Here is a 24,834-nt window from a genome sequence, read left to right as displayed (position 1 = left end):
CACTATATACAGAGTTATGTCCCTTTGTTTATTTTCAATACGTAAGTTCGTCCGGAGCATAAGTTCCATGTTATTTCACCTACGTTGACCAAACTTACCATATTTATGTATCTTGGGAAGGTGGAATCTCGCACACTTAAATCAGGTTTTGTGCCTCACTATATACAGAGTTATGTCCCTTTGTTTATTTTCAATACGTAAGTTCGTCCGGAGCATAAGTTCCATGTTATTTCACCTACGTTGACCAAACTTACCATATTTATGTATCTTGGGAAGGTGGAATCTCGCACACTTAAATCAGGTTTTGTGCCTCACTATATACAGAGTTATGGCCCTTTGTTTATTTTTATTTCCGAAGTTTGTCCACGGCATAACTTCCATGTTATTTCACCTACGTTGACCAAACTTGCTATAGTTTTAACGTATCTTGGGAAGTGTCGCATTCTAAATATGGGTCATGTGCCCCACTATATAAAAAGATACGGCCCTTTGTTCATTTCTCATACCGAAGTTTGTCTATTTACTAACAAGGGGAGACATATGTTTTTGTTCACAAAAACAAAATTCTAGTTGAATTTGAACTTGACCAATATTCAAGGTCACATGTGACATGTGTTGAAATCCTAAATGATTGCTGTGAATGATTAAACTAGAAGTTCAGACAGAGTAATGCTGTTTGGTATTTCAGTTTGTAATGGTCAGTTAAATTGACAAAAATGTACAATGACTCGAGGCCACACAAACGAAAAGTGTAAGTCTCTTCAAATGACATCTTCTAATGAAATTTGAGGCCTGGGGTGTCGGCATAGAGGATTATCAACTTTGTCAAATATAAGAAGCTGACCAACATTCAATTTCACAGGGCCAAATTGGTTGAAGTTTTCAAATTTGCCTGTAACTTACTTGGAAGAAAGCTTTAAAGCCTGTCCAATATTCTTTAGGGCTGAAACGATACGCCTACCTCACGATACCATACATATAGCGGTACAGAATTCACGGTTCTGTATGTTTCGATACGATACAATTATTTTAATACAATGCTATACTTAAGAAATAAAATGAAAATATAGATTCAAAGAAATTTTAATCAGCTGATTCTCCTCAAAATAATACATAACCAAATGAAGAAAAAGAAATAACAATTGTAAAATACAGATAAAATCTTATAAAAGGTGATTTCTTTTACTCTAATGGACAATATTTTTAAACAGTAATCGAAGTTAATAGAAATGTCATTGTTGATCATTTGAATATACTGAATCATATCTCAAGATCATCCATGTTCTTCACGGCACTGTGTAGGTGTATCTAGGTTCCAACATGTTAAGCATGTTAAGAAACCCGGCATTATCTTTTTCTCTGATGGCGATGTCATGCTTCCTCTTTAGATGGGTAGCCATATTTATTGTGTTGCCTGTTTTGTAACTCATGTCAGTGTAACAAATAGTACACATACTAACAAGTTTGTTAGGTTATTGTTAACTACGCGAAATCTGAAGTATCCCCAGACAGGGGACCGGAATGATGCTAGAGGTTTCAATATAACGAAGTCCTCAGAGTTTGTCTCCATGTTTGTTTATTTCGAAGAGCTCTGATTTTGATAAGACATCAGCGATTGGACGAAGCGACCTTATGTTGACGAGACCAACCAATCAGAACAGGCGTTATATTGGGTAGTGTTGTACTAACAGGCGAGCGGGCAGGAATGTACCAAATGTGTACCTTGGGACCTCTCAAAATAATCGTGAACCGAACCGAAAAGAAATACTGCGGTGAATCGTGTACCGCGGTGTGTCGTTTCACCTAACCCTTTCACCCCTAGATACCTTCAATAGACTCTACCATATATTGATCTGGAGGAGTCCATTATGGTCTACAGTGGTGAAAGGGTTAATAATCTTGATCCACATACAGTCACATAAGCTAATTATTAGGGATTTTATTTGACCCTTGATAGCAGGAATCAAATCGACCTTTCCCTAAAACGTTGGAGTATCAAATTGCAAACTCATGTTGAATAGACATCCTCTTTACAAACCAAAAAATGTATGCCAATTGTTGAAAATTCAGACACCTCTCATAAAGAACTTATATTGCTTTGAGTCATGACATACAGCTTTCAAGCATGAAGAACTGTCCAAATTTAAGGTCATTCAAATGGAATAGTCTCTTGATTGGGTAAGATAATCATTTCAGTATTTAACAAGTGAGTGATACAGGCCCCTAGTACCTTTTGTTTTGTATCCTTTAAATGTCTTTCTTAGTTTGATATACATGAAGATCTATTTCTAAAAGGAAGATAACGTTAATTTTTTTCTTTTATATAACTCACCGTTAACTCACCGTTGTCGACGTCATACCATTAGTCATAGACTACTATTGACGCTTCTACTAATTCTACTGGTACGGACTCCCGGTCTGCACCTCCCGCTCTGTAGCATGCGGGGCTGAATTTTCCTGGGTGGTGTTTCCACGCACGGTTCAGTCTTGATTTGAAACAGTTTAATGATGGAGCGTTTATTACTGTGGAGTCTAGATTGTTCCACGGTTCGGTCACTCTAAACCGGGTATACATATATTTTTGGAAATAATGCAATGAAAATCATTAGCGCATTAGTCTAAATTAATAGTGATATGACGTTATTTGGAAAACTTCATTTCGCTGGTGTCACAATGACAGTTTTTTGTAAGTTTATATTTTGCATTTTATTTCACAGGAAAAAGAAAATCCAGACTTTGCTCGTGATTTACGAAAATCTGAAAATGATTATGAAAAGAAAAGAATGCAACTTCAAGTTTTTTTTGGTAAGTTAACAATATCTAAAAAAAAATCTTGAGGTGACCATATCATAGCTTAGTAAGTTTGCAAGAGTTTAAGTGTAATAAAACTGACCATGTGTTTAGGTGCTAAAATTATTCTTTTCATTATTTACTTTATATCATTGGTTTACAGTTATGTAGCCGGATGATGCTATCAACAGTTGCAGCATTTCTAAAATATAAGATTGACTCACACATGTGTTGAATAGTTTTAACTTAATCTTTGAATCTTCATAAAACAGAACAAGTAAAGAATGCCGAACGAGTGCAGCTAGATCAGATTCCTTTACCAGACCTACCACAACACAGTACAAGTAAGTAAACCTTTACCAGCCCTACCACAACACAGTACAAGTAAGTAATCCTTTACCAACCCTACCACAACACAGTACAAGTAAGTACCCCTTTACCAGACATACCACAATACAGTACAGGTAAGTAACCCTTTACCAGACATCCCACAATACAGTACAAGTAAGTACCCCTTTACCAGACCTACCACTACCCAGTACAAGTAAGTAACCCTTTACAAGACATACCACAATACAGTACAAGTAAATAACCCTTTACCAAACATACCACAACACAGTACAAGTAAGTAGACCTTTACCAGACATACCACAATACAGTACAAGTAAGTAACCCTTTACCAGACCTACCACTACACAGTACAAGTAAGTAACCCTTTACCAGACCTACCACAACACAGTATAAGTAAGGAACCCTTTACCAGACATACCACAATACAGTACAAGTAAGTACCCCTTTACCAGCCCTACCACAATACAGTACAAGTAAGTAACGCTTTACCAGACATACCACAATACAGTACAAGGAAGTAACCCTTTACCAGACATACCACAACACAGGACTAGTAAGTAACTCTTTACCAGACATACCACAATACAGTACAAGTAAGTACCCCTTTACCAGACATACCACAATACAGTACAAGTAAGTACCCCTTTCCCAGACCTACCACAATACAGTACAAGTAAGTAACTCTTTACCAGCCCTACCACAATACAGTACAAGTAAGTAACGCTTTACCAGACATACCACAATACAGTACAAGGAAGTAACCCTTTACCAGACATACCACAACACAGTACAAGTAAGTAAACCTTTACCAGACATACCACAACACAGAACTACAGGAAAGGTTTTGATTCTGCATTTTTGATAAAGACTCTAATATCAATTTTCAGAGATCAAAATGAACCTTACTAAGAACTAATAATCACAATTGCTCCTAATCATATGGTGTTGTAGCCTTTAGTTTGCTCTTGTATTACAGTTCCTTCCTTGATACCTCTGCCCAATGAAATCCTAATACCAAGTCTGGATGATTTAAAACAACCACATGGAATTCTCAAGAAGTCATCTGCATATGGGTAAGTTGTATGACAGATGTCTTTTATAGGGACCAAGCAATGTTTTGATGGAATAATTCTTTGTGTGATATTAACCCTTTCACCACTGTAGACCATAATGGATTCATCCAGATCAATGCATGGTAGAGTCTACCTAAGTTACATGGGGTTGAAAGGGTTAAGAGGTAAAATTTTGCAGATTTTCCATGAAAGTTGAACTTTTAAGAGTCATATATCCCATTTTGGGATTACCGGTATCCTCAAGTTGATAGAAACTACTTTTTTGAAATGTGTTATGTATGGTAGTCACCTCTGTAAGGAAGAAGAGAAAAAGGGGAAGGGGTAAACTTTACTAACTAAGGCAACATTTTATTGAACTACACATAAATTCAAAAGGTGAAGTGAGAAGTCAACTTTTAATACTATGTAAGAAAACAGGTCTTTATTCTAAAATGACAATATCTAATACACATATTACACATTTACTACTAGCAAATATCTTATTCGGCAAAATAAATTTTGATTTGCTTTTTCCTGTTGAAAAGTAATATAATGGTGCATGTTACAGGCAAAGAGAAGCGACAGCCATGGAAATAGAAGTAGCCAGGCGGAGAAAACCTGCAGGTCCTCCTCCTGGGCCCCCTCCAGAATTGTCTGACAGTGAGGATGAGGAGTATGATCCTGCCAAAGGTTAGAAGATAGATTTATTTTCAGTTGCAGAAATTTTCCATGTTTACCAATAAGTATATGTTTTTAGCTGTGTAACAGATCTTCACCAAGTATGATTTCTTGTTTTCTATGAATTTAGAAATTATTTAAATTTTATTTCAAATTTTACAAAAAGAAGCAGCAAACATGACCATATAAAATTATAAAGTATTTATAACCTTTTTATGTTCAATAAGCCTTTTGTAGAGTTTAAGAAACACACCCATACACGAGGGCTGTTTTCGTTTAAGTGGCTAAACCGGGCGGACCACAGTTTTTCATTTTTAAATAAGGTCGGACCTAGTAATCTGATGCTCCTTTCAGACGAGCCTTGACAAAGCCTTGGAAAGCCTGCATAAACATTGCAGGTCCGCCAGGATTAATACTGAAAATGTTACATTTATAAACAGACAAACCGGTTGTTCCGCATAAACGAACAGGCCCAAGGTGTAAATATATACAATTCAACAATGTGAAGAGTTTTGTCCCTTTCACCTGTCCAACAGTAGTCTTACTTGATATCTCTTGTGTTACAGATATAGAGGAGAACATAGGCACGGTAGATGTGGAAATAGAGGAGCCCCAGGAGATGATGGAGGATGAACCAATGCTACCAGATCCAGAGCTGGAGGATGCCCAGCAAGGTACATACACTTTTTTATCACATACCTGTTGAATCTTGTTATAGTAATACAAGCAATTTTCAGACCATGAATACAACATTCTGTATTGCACATGTGCAATACGGAATGTTGAATTTACCTACTAGCCCGGTATTTGCAAAAAATATCAAAGTTTATAAAATCTTTGTATCGATCTTTACCAAATACGGGAGGTATGTGATAAAAGCAAGACCACACACTTGTGTTTTTTTAACGAATCAAAAAGCACTCATTTATTGCGTGGATGTATATATTCACTATATATATATTCATCCGCGCAATAAACTCATGCTTTCTGATTCGTTAGAAAAACAAAAGTCAAAAGTGTGTGGTCTTGCATATATATGATGAAGTAACATTCAACAAAGGACTGTCTTGTACTTGATACACATACATAACCACAACTGTTTAACTACTCGTAAAACATTTTTTGAGAGTAAATTTATGCTAACCTTCACAATTTGCTTCAAGTCTTGAGTTAATCCATCGCAAAAATCTGTCCCAATTTCTATGATAATAGTACAGTCCGGCCATATAATCTGTCCACTGAAATGAAAATGGCCCTGATAACCTTTTTTGTTGCCTTTTCATTACTGTAAGGAAATAGTAGAGAAGGATCATTTGATGATCTGCTGTATTATTGACTGACAATGAATAAGCAGAAATAAACTGGCATTTCTATCTAATATCAAATATGAATTTGATATTTTTAATTTTCAGCAGCTAAGCAGAGAAAGATAAGATTTGTTGATGACGATATGAGGGATCCTGAAGAGGATGAGAAGGACACAAGGTTAAAGTTTGGTTTACAGAAGAAGGCTGCAGTTACACCACTACAGGCGATGATGTTGAAGATGGCAGGTCAGCCAGGCCCCAAAGGCGTAGAGGTCCCACCGGTCGAGGAAGAGGATAGGATCACAAGACCTCGAGACAGAGATAGGGACCGTGAACGAGATCGTGATCGTGAGCGTGACAGAGACAGAGATCGTGACAGAGATAGAGACAGGGATCGAGATAGAGACAGGGATAGAGACCGTGAGAGGGACCGCGACCATGAGAGGAGCAGAGATAGGGATAGAGATCGGGACAGGGATAGGGACAGGAGGGTAAGGCATTTTATTATACATTTACTGATGATACATTTGAGAAATATTTACGTGATCGAATCCAAAAGTAATATAAAGTAATAAGAACTACATTTGTATGGAATGATATGTGTTTCTATTCTCTTAGACCATCATGTCACACACTTTCGAGAGAATACAAGATAAATAATTTAGTATTCGTCAGCTAAATCTGTTATCGATGACTGAATATTTGCTATGTCCTTGTTCTGTTTATAGGTACATTTCTGACTCGAGAGAGTCAAGCAATTTTCAGTGTTGTTATACTAATGAAACAACTTTGTTTTCTTTTTTCCATCAGAGTGAAAGACGTGAAGATTCCAAGAGGGACGAAGAAGAGAAAAAGAAAGCTGTGGCTAATCTACCAGATGGTCCTCCTGGAGATGAGTCAGCACAGCAAGCCGCCTCATCCGCAAGACTTATCCCTCCTGGTCCCCCTCCCGGTGCACCCCCAGGCCTTCCACCAGGAGTCCCTCCAGGTAAGATATCAATGCTTATCAGGCAAAGGTCAGATTCTGCTGTTGGACATCATTGAAATTGTCACAAATAGGGTAAAATGTTTATTCTGTATGTACATCCTAGCAATATGACATACATATTTGTGTACCATTTGAAATGTTTCTGTAAGAAGTGATAAGAACATTGAAATACGCTCTGAAAATTATTGTCAGAAATGACTATAGTGTTGTCATATTATGGCATATGTAGTGTGTAATGATATTTTGTTATCTCCTTCAGGCCCCCCTTCAGGAGCCCCTCCCATGATGTTCAGACCCCCAATGTTACGAGGAGGACCTCCAGGAGCACCCCTAAGAATGATGCCCCCTGGTCCTCCTCCAGGTCGACCTCAAGGTCTTCCCCCTGGACCGCCACCTGGGTTACCTCCCAACATCAGGCTGCCCCCACGATTACCGCCCGGTCCACCAGGTAACCATGCTCATACAGTATTCAGAAAACAAGAGGTCACATCACCTGAAATACCTAAACATAATGAAGTGTAAAAAATCTGTTATGTGTTCTGGTATATAAAGTGCTCAATTAATGTGTAACAAGGGATATTTTTAAAGATAACTTTTATTGAGTTCTGGTGTTTTGATGTTTACTTAATGTGAAATATCAACAGAGAAATAACAGAATAATAAGTTTATGTGTTTGTTCAAGATTGCAGATTTAATTTGTAATTTGAATGTCTTAACAGTTCTATAAACTGTGATCCATGGCTTGATAGATGACAGACTGTTATTATTACTTTACTATATGTGAGTTATGTCCTTTTTTTATCAGGAATTTACTGACATGATCATGTTATTTTTAAAACAGATCTTCAAAGAGTGAATACAACAAAACTTTGAGAGAGAAAAATCAGAAAGAGAATTTATGTGTCAATTAGTTAATTGGAGTGTCATGTGATAGTATGTAGATATCAGACTGAACCTTTCCCTTCTCCTCCAGGTGTACTGCCGCCCAGATTAATGAGACCACCAGGTGGGCCATTAAACATACTTCCCCCTGGTTTGCCTCCTCCTGGTATTGCTTCTCAGAATCCCAATGTGCTCAGTGCCCCTCCCAGTATCATGAAACTCCCCCAGAAGGCTGGCGGCGACGACAAGAAAAACGCAGCTACAATCGAAGCCAAACCTCAGATCAAGAATGTGATGGGGGATGTTACAAGGTTCACACCGACAGCTCTCAAGGTCAAGCGAGAAGTGCGGGACGCCAAGGGGCGTGTCAAACCTATGGGTAAGTTATTCACAGACTTGCTTCAAACCAATTATTAGAAATGGTATCAGAAACAGAAGGTAAAATATTGTTGATCCCACCACCCATACATTTGTATTATTAAAGCTGTCTCTAAAGTAAAAATGAAAAAAATCCATAGTTGGTTGTTTCCCTTTAATTGAGGTATTTGTTCAAATGTGCTGATTATCTCCCTTCTGTAAGAATCATTGCCTTTTGATGCCTGCAATCCCAAGGTTGACTAATTTGGTATTCTATGAGACCAATTTGGAATTTCACCTCCTAATACTGATAAATAAAACAGTGAGTTAAAATATCTATGAATTAATATAAAAAATCCTACAAATTTGAGAGTGTATAATTTGACCTACATGTTTAAAGTGAGAATGAATACTGATGGTTGTGTTTTTATGATAGGAGGCAAAGAAGAGGAGAAGCGGCTACTAGGCCTGGCTCCTGTAGCAGCTCCAGCCTCAGCAGCAGCTCAGACCAAGACGAAGGACGACGCCTACGACCAGTTCATGAAGGAAATGGAGGACCTCTTCTGATCTCATCATCCTCTTTTCAGGGTAAGTGTATAACTCTTAAACATTAAGCATTATATTTGAACAATTTTCAGTTTATAAACCAAGGATTTTCAATGGTTTGTTTATCAATATCATACATATTTCACGAATATGGCAGATTTTTCTGACATTTTCACAAGTGTGAAATAACATTGTGAGACATTTAATTTCAAGTCAAAATCACATACAGTTGTGGGACCGCACAACGCACCAAAAATAGCGTGCGCACACCGTGCATACATCGTTCACACACCGTCCGCACATCGTCCACACATGGTGCGCACAACTGTGCGATTTAGCAATCGTTCGCCCCGTTGTGCGCTTCTCTCCGCACAACTGTGCGATTTGGTATCATTTGTAGATCAAAATTACGGAATGACAAAAATACGGAAGGCTTGTATGCGATAATGTACACTGTGTATATATCTGTAATTTCTCATCACAATAATCAAGATTATACAATTTCACAATGCGTGTTACACAGTATTACAGCGACCGTTAGGCTGTCAAGAATGGGTTTGGCTCCAAGGTAACAGAACAGGTAAATAACAATTTTATGAGTGTCCGGAGTTTTACCTGACCAGTGCCTGACACACAGAGCTGATATGCGATACCGTTTGACCGTAATGAATAGTATTTGTTATTTGCATTCGTTTGCCTATGGCTCCCCTTCACCTGGATTTTCACACCCCCGGCCTTACCCGACGAGTTACGTAAGTGCCCCAGGCGGGGAGAAAACTACGGTCCAGGTACATGTACAAAGTGGTTATGTTTACCTGTATACGGGATTGTGTTGTAATTTTACATGTGTCGATTAAGTTTGTTTAAAAACACAGAAAACACAATTTCTAAATATAAGAATGTATAGACAGAAAGATAAGTTTATAGATGTTGCTAGAATATAGAAACATACGTAAACATCAAGTTTATATGTTTAAACACGAAACCGTATAAATTATTAAGGCATTCCTCAATTTACACCAACCACGATTGTTATCGCACAACGTCCGTCCATCGTGCGCACAGATGTGCGCAAGCAATGATCGTCCAGCTTTTTATCGTTCGCCCATCGTGCACACATCGTGCGCACACCGCACATCGTGTAACGTTGTGCGATCCCACAACTGTATCACTTTTGTATTGTAACAAAATAGTCCACTTTATTTCATCACTGTTGAACACTACATTATTTTAGTTCTTGTATGCAGTGAAGATATCACATTTATCATACTGATAATTCTCCATATCTCTCTCATAAAAAAATGTTTTGAAATACAAAATTTTAATATTTATTAGATAAATAGAATCTTCAGTAAATTAAAAGTGATATCTTCAGTGCAGTGTACATTTAATTAACATTCTCAATTTAAAACAATTAAAACTGTTAGATCATACGGGGTGAAAAGGTATCTATCTTTATTTGGTCCTCTTTGTTATATAGCTAGATTTGTTTTTGCATCAATTTTTCATACCCCCTTGGAATAACTCTATTGGACCACCTTAACTGCTTGGCTAGACATTTATTATACATCTACATCATACCCACTTCCTCTACTGAAGTGATATCATACAATAACTCGATTGGACCACCTTAACTGCTTGGCTAGACATTTATTATACATCTATATCATACCCACTTCCTCTACTGAAGTGATATCATACAATAACAGCTATTTCACTTGATTTCAAGCTCACATTTGGGGTCAGATATTTTCTCTTTATGTTGATAAGGGTAAAACATAATTTATTTAATCCTTAAATTCATAATCTGATGAAGCAAGTATTGTTTTTACACCTACCTAGTGATTATTATAGTTAGATTTAAGCTCAGTATCTTGATTTGATTGAATTGCAAGGAGAATAGGGCCAGTAACTGTTTTCCATGTGTAGCTGCTCTAGCAGCATTTTACAGGTGTTGAATGTCATGGCCTTTCTTTTGTCCTCAACAATTTTCCACATTTTTCTAATCAATCTGTGTGGTGTTCATGTTTGTGCAATATGTGGATTTGTATTTTAAACTATCTCAGATCTGCAGTACGGTTATCTTTAATGTTAGAATTCAGTACACTTACCCATGTTTTACACTGTATATACTTGTTTCCTTCTGCCATATGATGAAATATATATAATAGGTAAAAGATTATACCCTTTGAGTACAGGTAAAAAGTGATTTTAACCTATATTAGTCTGGAGCATTCTTTGGCCCAGGAGACAATATTTCATAAGCAAAAAACATGTCCCACCCAGGAAGCAGAAATATAGTTAATAATTTTAAAGACTTCTTGAATGTGGTTACTGAGATTTTAACCTGGTTTGGTTTGGTGCATTCTTTGCAAAATGTTGTGCAGATTATCACCATATTTAATTCGAATTATCAAGAAGACATGGTGGTCATATATTATATGAAGTTTGTATGATCCCTTGGGCACGAACAATGGCTCACCTAAAGACGTATCTCCACAATATAGCCATATAAAAACATAATAGACAACAAGAGACAATTACATCCATGCTTCCATGATTCACACTGGGGTCCAGCCCTCCCTCGGGTATTTGCATCATATCCTGAAAAGCAATATCCTCACTCAAGCCTTGCTGTCCGGCCCATCTTTGTATGAAGAGATCTTTGTATGAAAAGATGAACACAATCCTGCTACTGGGGACTTAGTTTCTTGGTCAGGGAATTTAATTGGCTATCATGTCTATCCCATATTACATAAAGTAACTTAAAAATACATTCATGATATCAGAATTTGTCTCGGGTCTGTCCCTGAGTCATTACATAAAAACAGCTAAGATCCCCATATAAGCTGCACAATCATGCGACCAGGATTAGTCCCTCTGTCAGCCTTACCCCTGGTGGTTAAGTCCCTGTGTTATGACATGGGTTTTGCTGAGATTCCCACCCTATAACCATGTAAGAATAAAGAGACCATTGTAATTATGCTAGCATGATTGGCTCATAGGTCCAGCCTGGTCCATATTGATTTTGTTCCCCGGTCATAGCATAGAAAAACGTTTGCATTCCAACCATATAACCTTACATAATAAATAAATTCATATTGTAATGATTATATAAATATTAAGGGGAGCAATACAAGGCTTCTGGGACTTTTGGTTTTCTGCACCAGCTACCATGTAGAAAATTTGACAAAATGCTTTATTTATCAGTATGCTAAGGTGTTTTTATATAGAAACTTAACAGTTCAAAAATCAGTGTGGTAGATTTTAAATAATCCTTTTATGTTCAGCAACGGTGCTGCATCCTTTATCAACTTTGCTTTAAACATCTTCCACAGAACCACAAGGCCTAGGTCATGATATTTGTCCTGTTAAAGTTAGTAAAGTTGATAAAGTTGCAACTAAACATGCTTAAGGCTGTTCAATTTAATTGCTTTAGGTCACATGGTGGTAAAATGTGAAAATGTGAAATCTTTAAATTGTGTGTATTGCATCAGATTTCTTTCTCACTGGTATGTTCCAGATTGTAATATGACCAAGTTCGAATTATAAAACAAATTGGTGTTCTCTAATTAATGCAATTTTTGTCGTATTGGTCACTTTCAAAGTATATTAATAGGATTCATCAAAGATTCTGGCGATCGTGTTCCTACAATACCAGTTCATCTCTTGGAAAAAAGGCAAATTTGAATAGTAGTGAACAAAGAATTTTCATTAAAATAAAATGTGTATATGGATATATCCTGATTTTTAGGTCACCTGAGACAAAGTCTCAAGTGACCTATTGCGATCGCCTTTTGTCCGTCGTGCGTCCGTAAACAATTTACATCTTCGACTTCTTCTCCAAAACCCCTGAACCAATTTCAATGAAATTTTGCAGAAACCTTTCATGGCCAAAGGTCAACAAAAATAGTAGCTGGTTTGGTCCCCAGCCCCCAGGGGCCTGAGGGGCGGGGCCAAAAAGGGTCAAATTGACTAAAATTTCAAAAATCTTCTTCTCAAGACCCAGATATGGTAGAATCAAATACTCTTCATAGATGGAAGGGTCTTAAGGTGCTTTACCAAAATTGTGAATTTCTTGACCCTGGGGTCTCACATTTCCCCCTGGGGAGGGGGTAAACTTTACTATAGTTTATATAGGGAAATCACATTTTGGACCAACATTTGTTTAATTTCCATTGGAAGTAATTCAGTTTTGGTTATCAGTGTTAGGTAGTAGTTTGATGGTATGCACATATCAGCCCTGACTGACCCCCCGGGGCTGATGGGTTGGGCCAAAAAGGGTTGAATTTACTGAAATTTCAAAAATCTTCTTCTCAAAGACCCAGATATGGTAGAATCAAACACTCTTCATAGATGGAGGGGTCTTAAAGTTTATGACCCTAGGGTCTCACGTTTACCCCCTGGGGAAGGGGGGGGGGGGGCAAAAATTATTATGGTTTGTAATGGCAAATGATACTTTGAATATTACATGTTAATAACTTGATTGGAATTATAACCCTGAGTTGACAGTTTGATACTTTGAAAATTTTGAGCCAGCCCTACCCCAAGGGCTGTAGGGTGGGGCCCAATCAGTGTGCTAAAATTTCTTCATTTTCCTTGTTTAGAAGCGGAGGTGTTAGTTTCAAATACTTTTTAGTCTTAAATCTGTATGCTAGATATTGAATAAGGTGGTTTTATTGTTTTTTGTCACTTTGAAAATAGTTCTGTTCATGTTTAAAACCAAATTAACTCTCTGTATAAATATATCAGGTGACCATTAAGGCCCATGGGCCTCTTTGTTAAATAATGCAATTTTCTTTTTAATTCAGTTCTTTTATTCATAATCACATTTTTTATGTACATATGTGAACATTACAAATGTAAACATGAGCCATATATTCACAAATCGTGTATATTATACATATGGATTTACATATGTACATTCAACAATTTCTCTTAGGTACAACACACAACATGTCCATACTGGTAGTTTGAATGGGTTACAAAGTGAAATCATCCAATTGATATTATCCCCAAACACTTTAAACAAAACTTAAGGCCAAGAAAAGCTTCAATAAATCATTTATTGATAAAGTTCCATAAATAGGACCCTTTGTACAATTTTGTATATTTAAAGTTGGTAAATTAAAAACATAAATAAAATGTGTGTGTATACCCCTGGGGACAAAATAAAACTTTAAAAGGACATATTTTGAACTATCAGTCGAAGTGAAATCATCAGATCTGAGAAAATAGGAACAGTTTAACAGATTCACTGGGTGAAAAGGCTCAAGTGTAGGGTTCCAAATTGGTAGTCACCCTCCACAAAAGGGAGAGTTGGCAAGTAGGTTATTAAATGCCAAGTTTGCACTCTTAAAGTACCTAGAAAAAAGGCGTAGTCACTGCAGTCATCAGAAGGAAATTACCCTCTCTGACAAATGGTAATACATTTGTAGATATTTATATACGAATCAATATGACAGGGTAATCTACAGCAACATAAAAACAGACAGTTACCACACCAGTAAAATTAGGTAAAAACAATAGATGTGATTAGAGCCACATGATCATTGATACTACAGCACAGATCATGTAACATTAACTGTGAATGAATCAATACTGGCACGAGAGCATGAATACTGATTGTACAGTGATTGATTAGTGTCGGTTAATACTGGCTGGTCAGGCAAGTTTTTACACAGCTCGGATTAGGTAGACCTGTCTGTAATGGTAGCGGCAAAAACAAACACACAGACTGGCTGATATTGTTGTACCCTATAGTCTAGTAGTGATATGTATACACTACAGAGGTCAAATGGCCACTGCTGTTTGTATAGAGTAATGGTCATTTTTTACTTCCACTTAATGAAGTAATCTGCTGCATAAACATGTTTACTTGCATATAGGGCTGTGTCAATGACAGGACAACTGTTTACTGTAAACTGTTTATAGGATTTTCAAGATGTAAGTTAATCATGAGATCTTTTTTCAATTTTCTAAAAAAAAAAAAAAATATGAAAATTTAACCTTTGATTGATAATTATCAAACTGGAAAAAAAGGGATTCAAGATGGTCTCCTTCAGATAACACACAATTATTTTTTGATTTCTTTCCTTGCATAAAATTGTGACTTTGATGATATATGGCAATGTATATAATTAATCTGATAAAGCTAACATCTGGAACCTGGACTGGTAATTGATGGTCCAATCTTTTCACCTGTTAATTACTGGAGATGTTATAAGTTATAGGTTTGGTCAAGTTTTTATCTGTACATATATCAGGCAATAAACAATTTGATATTTTCAGCACTTAAACTGTTCTCAAAATTCTGTCTGGTCACACAAATTGATTACAAAGTCACTACCATATGTATTAAAAATATACTAGTATGTTAGATCTCGCTTCATTTTAAATATCCTTGATCCTTTTGAAATCCTAAAATTGTGCTTTTAATGTGATCCTGACAAAAAACCTGTTGTTGAACTGGTAATTATGTGTTATATCTTACGACTGCCTCCTTTTATACTATTTTCAATTAGCAAACTTCCTCTGGTACTATTCTAAATAAGCAGACTTCCCCTTGATATACATATTAATCGGTATGTATACTTCCTTTGATATAAGTGTTAATCGGTATGTATACTTCCTTTGATATAAGTGTCAATCAGTATGTATACTTCCTTTGATATAAGTGTCAATCGGTATGTATACTTCCTTTGATATAAGTGTCAATCAGTATGTATACTTCCTTTGATATTAGTGTCAATCGGTATGTATACTTCCTTTGATATAAGTGTCAATCGGTATGTATACTTCCTTTGATATTAGTGTCAATCGGTATGTATACTTCCTTTGATATTAGTGTCAATCGGTATGTATACTTCCTTTGATATTAGTGTCAATCGGTATGTATACTTCCTTTGATATTAGTGTCAATCGGTATGTATACTTCCTTTGATATTAGTGTCAATCGGTATGTATACTTCCTTTGATATTAGTGTCAATCGGTATGTATACTTCCTTTGATATTAGTGTCAATCGGTATGTATACTTCCTTTGATATTAGTGTCAATCGGTATGTATACTTCCTTTGATATTAGTGTCAATCGGTATGTATACTTCCTTTGATATTAGTGTCAATCGGTATGTATACTTCCTTTGATATTAGTGTCAATCGGTATGTATACTTCCTTTGATATTAGTGTCAATCGGTATGTATACTTCCTTTGATATTAGTGTCAATCGGTATGTATTCTTCCTTTGATATAAGTGTCAATCGGTATGTATTCTTCCTTTGATATAAGTGTCAATCGGAATGTATACTTCCTTTGATATTAGTGTCAATCGGTATGTATTCTTCCTTTGATAACAGTGAACAGTGTTGATCAGTATGTCTTGATAATACAGTATACATAGTATCAATCAATATTTCTCCTTTGATAAAAGTGTCAATTAGTGTGCTTCCTTAAATAATATTTACCACTATAACCCTACCAAGTTCAGGTGGCATTCATATCAGCTATGAATGTCATAGCTCACATGTTAATGTTATTATTATGACATCATAATTGTAATGATGCTCCCTTGAAGATGGTTATTTCAAGTAATACAAAAAAACATACACAATACACTTACTTGAATTAAATGCTTAAAATTTGGATAGAAATATGATTTTTGATGAGATTCAAATATTTGAAAAAAATGTAAATACAAAAAGTGTATAACTATTGAATAGGTTTCAAATGGCATTTATAGTCAATATGATTGCCAGTTGGAACATGGCATCATGATCATGGAATTTATCACAGTCCAGTTGGCATTCATATTGTCGATAGATACCAACTTGAAACTGTTCAATACTTACAGCACCAATCTGAATTGTTATGCCTACTTAGATAATTGTATTATCAATAACTATGTCGCTTTTGATAATAGTGTCGATCAGTTTGCCTCCTTTGGTGTAATACATGTAATGATTATATTGAAGTTGGTAACTGATGTGATTTAGGGATATTCTAGTGTATATTGGTACCTTTATCACGGTTCAAACAGAACTTTTATTCTTTTGCCATTTACTTTCTCAAACTATTCTCAATGTGGATCTATTTGCGTTGGCATTATGCTTCGGTATATATGCCAATAAGTCTGTGCAAATGAAATTATGTAGGGAAAAAAATCACTGAAATAGAAGTGGAATTGTGATTGCATCATCTCATCATGTTCCATAAGAATATATGTGGCCATCTATATAGAATTCAATTTGTTATCACTTATACATATGCATGTTAGTCATAGAAGAAATGCATTAAAATACAAATGAGATAAGCTTTACCTATATATATACCTATGAGGCATGAAGAAGGTGACAATCTAGGCTATAGCACAGTCATCTAAGTGTAATGATTACATAACATTTTGATTCAATATATCATTATACGATAAAAAATATGCTAGATTAAATATGAAAAGAAATGTTTAGGACTTCATAATATAGTCCCTGCAGGAAGGGCGTAAGAATTGTACCTGCTGCCCGCATTGCATAACGTAAGAGGCGACTAAATTTGGAATCTTATCTTTTCTCTTCTTTCTAAACAACTTTCTTCTTCCTATTGTCTCCCTTGACAATGCCTCACCTTTTGCCTTTAGTTGAGCGTTCACCCCTGTGAGGAAGGCTTTGAGTTCTGTCCCCTGGCCGAGACATACCAGAGTCTGTAAAAATGGTAGTTTCTACTCTTGCTCAACGCTCAGCAATTTAGGAGTGGGGTGACTGGTTCGCCCGTTGTCAGTATAATGTGATCGAGTGGGGTGTCCTGCTGGGTAGCACTATAAAGTCAGCATCAGTTCCACGCTACCACAAGGAGACAAACACGAACAGATCGCAGCCTCCCAAAACACATACGCCTACATTACACACATGCATCTTGCACACAGGGGAGGCGGTCCTTAAATGACCATAGCTGTTGATAGGATGTTAAACAATACTAAACCAAACCAAACTTCATGATATACTATACAGACTTTAGTAGCTTTTTCTATGTATGGGTATATGGTGCAGGGGGTGGGGATGGGGCTAGTGGTTAAGGTATCTGATTGTCTATGATCACTAGCCCTCCACCACAGGCTCACGAGTTTGAGACCAACATGGGGCAGTTGCCAGGTACTGGCTGCTGGTTGGTGGTTTTTCTCTGGGTTCTCCAGCTTTTCTCCACAACCATAACCTGACATGTCCTTAAAAGACCATACCTGTTGACATAATAGGACGTAAAACACAAACAAACCAAACCAAACCAAATTTTGATATACACCTATAAACTTTGTAATAAAGCTGAAGTTTGAAAGGTATATTATTAAGATGAAATGAATTGTATATAAACTTTCGGTATATTTGTACCAGATATACTGTATACCCTATACACATTATGTACAGTGTGTCATAACATTTCTTATGCACATTAGTTTGGGAGCAGAAACATGTAAAATTGCATGCTCTGTTGGTCTGATTTCCTGGTCGTCTTTATGGTATTGTCATACCTGACTTCCATTAAAGTTTGAGAATTGATTATGGATGTAAGTGTAAAAGATGTACAGTGTGATGGTCGGCAGTAGAATGGTGGTGCCTTCTGCCTGCCATTGTGTTGTGTGTATGTTAATGGGAGAAATACATTACTGAGGGCTTTGTTTATGGACAGGGGCCGGGATAATCAATGTTCTATTGACTAGGGGCGTCACACTGGAAGTACTGGTAGGCCATTATTTATAAGCTGGTCACATTGACTTATCCTGTAATCAAGATTTTGTGGATGTCAGCTTATTTTAGTCAATACACAGGACTAATACATTATACTGAGCTTATATAAATATTCTATTACTGTCAAGCTTGGACATTTTTGCTTCAGTTTAAGTTCAGCTTACCAGTAGGCTTTTCAATAATGAAACTAATTGGTTATTGCTATAAAAAGCATGTATATTCAAAAGAGATACCATATACCAATGAATATTAAAAAAAGGTTTAGAATAAAAATAAAAGCCAAGGAATCATTGATTATTTGGTGTTAAAATTCCATAAAAAACATTTGTTAAACAATTTAAGAACTAGGTTTATCACCCTGCCCTAGTTTCACAAATAATCCATAACTAATTTTACCATCTAAAAGCAATGCTAGAATTACAGAAAAATTCTGATGTTGAGGACATTTTCCTGAATTATCTCAATACTTTCCTAAAAATATCAGAAGTTCAGAAATTGACCTAAGGAATGTTTGTGAAAGTGACTCCAGTACAAAAATTCCATAGAAGTAATGATCTTTATTTACATGTGTTTATCAAATGCTTATGGTGTTGTGCAGTATACTACATTAGCAAGTCTGTAAACTCTTAGTGTACATCTATAACATGTCTGTAGACTGACAGTGTACCACTATAACAAGTCTGTAGACTGAGAGTGTACCATTATAACATGTCTGTAAACTCTTAGTGTACCACTATAACAAGTCTGTAAACTCTTAGTGTACCACTATAACATGTCTGTAGACTGGGTGTACCACTATAATAAGTCTACAAGACTCCCAGTGTACCACTATAACAAGTCTAGACTGGGTGTACCACTATAACATGTCTGTAAACTCTTAGTGTACCACTATAACATGTCTGTAAACTCTTAGTGTACCACTATAACAAGTCTGTAAACTCTTAGTGTACCACTATAACATGTCTGTAAACTCTTAGTGTACCACTATAACAAGTCTGTAAACTCTTAGTGTACCACTATAACATGTCTGTAGACTGGGTGTACCACTATAACAAGATTGTAGACTGGGTGTACCACTATAACATGTCTGTAGACTGACAGTGTACCACTATAACAAGTCTGTAGACTGAGAGTGTACCACTGTAACAAGTCTGTAGACTGAGAGTGTACCACTATGACATGTCTGTAGACTGACAGTGTACCACTATGACAAGTCTAGACTGACAGTGTACCACTATGATAAGTCTGTACACTGTCAGTGTACCACTATAACAAGTCTGTAGACTGGGTGTACCACTATAACATGTCTGTAGACTGACAGTGTACCACTATAACAAGTCTGTAGACTGAGCGTGTACCACTGTAACAAGTCTGTAGACTGAGAGTGTACCACCGTAACAAGTCTGTAGACTGACAGTATACCACTATGACAAGTCTAGACTGACAGTGTACCACTATGATAAGTCTGTACACTGACAGTGTACCACTATAACAAGTCTGTAGACTGAAAGTGTACCACTGTAACAAATCTGTAGACTGAGAGTGTACCACTATGACATGTCTGTAGACTGACAGTATACCACTATGACAAGTCTAGACTGACAGTGTACCACTATGATAAGTCTGTACACTGACAGTGTACCACTATAACAAGTCTGTAGACTGAGAGTGTACCACTAAACTAAGAGTGTACCACTATAACAAATCTGTAGGCTGAGAGTGTACCACTAGACTGAGAGTGTACCACTATAACAAATCTGTAGACTGAGAGTGTACCACTAGACTGAGAGTGTACCACTAGACTGAGAGTGTATCACTAGACTGAGACTGTACCACTATAACAAATCTGTAGGCTCACAGTGTACCACTTTAACATGTCTGTAGACTGAGATATTTATATAATTCATCCCTGATGTGAGGTATGGGTAAGGTAAGTCTCAGGTTTCCTGCTCAATATTTAATCCTGACGGCTTGAATTACCTTATCCATACCTCACATCAAGAATGGATTCTATTTCTTGCTTATTACCTAAAACCCGTGGAAATAGCTGCTCTTCTAGTAAACTTGTAAACTGTCCGCACATTTCTCATTTGCATATGAAGCCTGGATGGCAATTGTTAATGACGTCAATGACCCAGACTGACCCCAAAACGTCATAAAATGACGTCACAAACAATATTGTGACCCCGCCAGTCTGTGCGTGTAAAGGATAGAATTGTCCAGCACCACCGGAAATGCAGATATCTCAGTCTAGTATGCAAGAACTATTAGGAAATATGTTGTGTAGACAAAATGTCTATGCTTCCGTCTCTGTTACTGTTCCTTATACATAAAACAGTAGTTACTGGTGTTACCAATACTGAGTTCAACAGCCTTAGCTCAGGTGTGATAATACCATTCATAGGACTTCCTGCTGTGTGCCCAAGAGTGGGTTCATTTTTATTATTTTAATAAATAATGAATTTGTGTATTGCTGTAGACAGGATATGTATTTAAATGTCTGCATGAATCAATAACACGAAGTGCTATCCTTTCATCATAGTCTCAACAAGTTTTTGTACCACGCATAAACTTGAGGGGTAATATGTAGACCTGTACGTAGGTAGGTGGGTGGAGGACTATCACAATCTTTCCCCGATGATATTACTTCACTGCAACATGTATCAAATTCAAATTCCATTTGTAAACGTTCTGGTCGATAAAGATGATGACAATTGTTAACAGGTCACAGGTATCTACAACCTAAAGATATAGTTTAACAGTCATCAGATACCATCATCAGATTGAGGACACCTGAATAATTACTGTTTTGAGGTGTGCTTTCAATGAAATGGTATTACAAAGGTTTTGTCAATTGTTAATTTGCATTTGGGTATAAAGGAAAATTTTGTAGAAGTATGCGGAAAAACTTTACATTAATTGGTATGAACAATTTTCTTTTTGAAAAAAATATATTATTCCATGTACTAGTAGAACACCATTGAAATTGTGTTCTGCAAAGGAAGGGAAATAATAGTATTTAGAAACTGAACAAATTTTAGAAGAAATATAAACTTTCTGGAGGTATGGGACATTTTTTCACTGAGGGGGCTGAATGACATGCTTCAGGTGTTTAAGATATCTATGAATATTTATTTTTTTTAAATGTTGATTGATGTGTAGAATCGGAATTAAGTACTTTCTGACCATGAAGGATTGATTCCATGTTTAAATAACCCAAGTGTATTGTGAATCAGGAGATTTATTGTGTTTGTTCGTTTCTCTGGTATTGTATAGCTATCTGATTGACGTCAGCAAGTTCAGGCCTTCGACTGCTGTTCAACATTTATTTTCTTAAGTTGTAGCCTTTTCGCTTCATATTCAACAGGGTAGTATAGATTATTTTATTACCTCAAATAGCTTACCTTGTGCTAAGTTGATCAACTATACACTACATTCCAACTTTGATTTATAATCTCTCCTGTACTGTAAAAACCATTAGAGCTCTTTGCACTGTAAAAATTACCATAGTCCATTCAACAGAATCCCACAATTACACACTAACTGTACTTCACAAAGCTCTTTGGACTATCAGTAATTATCGGTCTATTGAATATGGTAGGGACTTCATAGTCGATGTCCAAAGAGGGTATGATTATAAACTCGAGAGCAGGGAGAGCCTGTGACATTACATGACATTGAGGACATAACATTCACAGGTGTTTGTCCTGATTGTATTTGGTGTAGAGGGACAGTTTTGAAATCAGTTGAATAGGTCCATGGGTGACCGTGATCAATTTCATTTGATTGAAAACTTAAACCTTCAAACCCTATTTCACATCCCTGATGTTACAATGATACAACAATCACCCAATATCATGTAATCAGGACCATTACGAACCCACTATGTGGAAATAAGGACGTCTTTTGCTTTATTAGCCGAATCTGGTGATTGGAATGACGGAAAAATATTTGTTCATGCCCAGGGTTGTTGGCTAGGGAAATTCCACCATATGGATTTTCAAATTTGTGCAAAACCCTTGGCAAGCCTCAGGTTTCACCAAACCCTTGGCAAGCCCCAGATTTCACCAAACCCTTGGCAAGCCTCAGGTTTCACCAAACCCTTGGCAAGCTCCATGTTTCAACAAACCCTTGGCAAGCCTCAGGTTTCACCAAACCCTTGGCAAGCCTCAGGTTTCACCAAATTCAAAAACCCGTTTGGTTGAATTTCCCAATCCTATACCACTAAACATGAAAGAGTCTTACAGTTACAACGGAATATTATCATCAGCTTGTTTCCTAGTAAATATCTGTCCGTACTAAATGGTTTCATCAGGTTGTCTCTTAGTAAATAGTTTTCTTTGTGTTTTTCAGGTTGTGTTGCTGTTGTTATGACGGTGATCTGTTATCCCAGACAAGATTTGGCCAGGACCTTAGTCTAGACAGACAACAGAACCACCCTATAGAGGTGAACCTATTGTTGAAGATCTGCCAACTTGATGGAAACTGTGCCATGTTTGTGTTAGAAATGTGGTTATCTGCCCTTGGTCACCAGATCCTTCCTGTGTGTTTGTATGGACTATTACTATAGTGATACAGTAGAGGGAGGAAACGGAACCCAAGTTTGTGTCCCATGCAGAAATCCACACAGGAGTCAGAAGAGGTGTTATTTACAGTGTTTGTGAACTTAAGTATAACACTTCTACCAACAGGTGGCATGGTATTGGTTACTGACATGTAAATCATTCATTGTAGGTCCAGAACTGATCAATATCAAACACAAACAACTAGAAAATCACTGTTTGATTAGGTCTGGTGAGCGAAAAGGAATTGCTGCGTGGTTGAATGTGAGGGTCGTGATAGTGTGAGTGGGATGGTACCCAGCTACAGCTGAAATATCAGCCATACTACATGGGGTACTGTCTGTTTGGAATATATGGAATGCTCACAAGCTCTGATCATTACAAATTATTTGTGTCTCATCAAAGAAGTTTTCCATGCTATGATCGCTACTAACATTACGGAATGCACCAAGACTTTAATCAGTCCAATTGATTTGTATATCATCAGATCATCACTACTGTTTGGAGAGTATGGAATGTATGGTCTGATATTTTATACAGACATAATGAAATGGTAGCGGCGAGAAGTGTGTAAGTTCCGTGTTAAACAGTACAGAGTGTATGGGTGTGTGACATTGTTACAACAGTACTTATTGGCAAGGAAGATAATATTGACTGGTGACTAGGATTGCTAAGTCCCGTCTTAATACTTTTGGCTATATGTCAAATTAAAATAATGAACTTGTATAGCAGTGTTTTCTTGGTTTCTGTTTTGTATAATTACCCCAGTTGACCGAGATATTACTGTATTAATATTGACCCGATTACTACTGAATAAACGTGATCACCTGGGCCACGTCATTCAGGGCCTGAACAGCTTTACAACAAACAAAAAAATTCATAGAGCATATTTTAAATAAAAGGTCATCATAACTACTTATTATTCATGCAGTAATGACCTGAAAACAGCAGGTAGTAAGTTATTCATAGAAATTAGTAATTTTAGAGAAGATAAAAGAATAATTTTGAACATTTTTGTCAAAGATATAAGCTAACGGTGCCATTTGAACAACCTTGCCACTCGTGTCTCGTGTGTGTATACATTTATCCACTTACTAAACTGTCACTTACCATTAACACAAAATTAAAAAACCAACATTAGCTATCGTTTAACCTTCCATTTGGTATATAGAAGTTCAGTCAAGCAGTGCAGGTGATTGTAAGAGCTGAAATTGAATACCTTTTGCAATTACCTTACATAAGGGCTTTTATTTCTTACTTAATATTTATGTGATCTCTCAATAACTTGAATAAGACCTTTTTCTCTTTCATAGATCTTAAGTTAAAAGAAACTGGAATAAACCTAGCACCAGGAGATGAGACCAATAAAACAAGTATCAGACTACTGGTATGTTTGTAATTAGAAACAATAATAATAATAATTTGAGGTTCTTATATACCGCTTTATCACAACCTTGTTCGTAGGTCGTCTTTAATCAGTTCACAAATTATTATCTGTGGTTATAAGACCTTGCAACCAGCCAATATCTTTCTCAACTCCCTGGGGAGTGTACAGCCGGTGATGCCATTTCGGCGCTTACAGCTAGCA

At 36.6% G+C, this 24,834-nt stretch overlaps 1 protein-coding gene across 2 annotated transcripts in view; it reads left to right on the top strand.

The window, feature by feature from the left end:
- LOC110448897 (WW domain-binding protein 11-like) overlaps positions 1 to 23,972 on the top strand; it is a 26,804-nt gene extending 2,832 nt beyond the window's left edge. The window contains exons 4-14 of one of the 2 annotated variants that reach the window (XM_021495386.1): positions 2,718 to 2,805; positions 3,063 to 3,134; positions 4,118 to 4,214; positions 4,762 to 4,883; positions 5,438 to 5,545; positions 6,287 to 6,669; positions 6,989 to 7,166; positions 7,426 to 7,614; positions 8,140 to 8,427; positions 8,842 to 8,993; positions 23,038 to 23,972. In XM_021495386.1, coding sequence (XP_021351061.1) covers positions 2,718 to 2,805; positions 3,063 to 3,134; positions 4,118 to 4,214; positions 4,762 to 4,883; positions 5,438 to 5,545; positions 6,287 to 6,669; positions 6,989 to 7,166; positions 7,426 to 7,614; positions 8,140 to 8,427; positions 8,842 to 8,972 — 1,656 coding nt within the window. In that variant the 3' untranslated portion in view covers positions 8,973 to 8,993; positions 23,038 to 23,972. Of the gene's footprint in view, positions 1 to 2,717; positions 2,806 to 3,062; positions 3,135 to 4,117; positions 4,215 to 4,761; positions 4,884 to 5,437; positions 5,546 to 6,283; positions 6,670 to 6,988; positions 7,167 to 7,425; positions 7,615 to 8,139; positions 8,428 to 8,841; positions 8,994 to 23,037 lie in introns of both variants that reach the window. The other variant, XM_021495385.1, reaches the window with a different exon arrangement.
- Positions 23,973 to 24,834: the final 862 nt, after the last annotated feature.

The sequence above is a fragment of the Mizuhopecten yessoensis genome, unplaced genomic scaffold, assembly GCF_002113885.1.
Source record: "Mizuhopecten yessoensis strain PY_sf001 unplaced genomic scaffold, ASM211388v2 scaffold4373_2, whole genome shotgun sequence".
NCBI lineage: Eukaryota > Metazoa > Mollusca > Bivalvia > Pectinida > Pectinidae > Mizuhopecten > Mizuhopecten yessoensis.
This window is presented reverse-complemented; position numbering and strand designations above follow the sequence as displayed.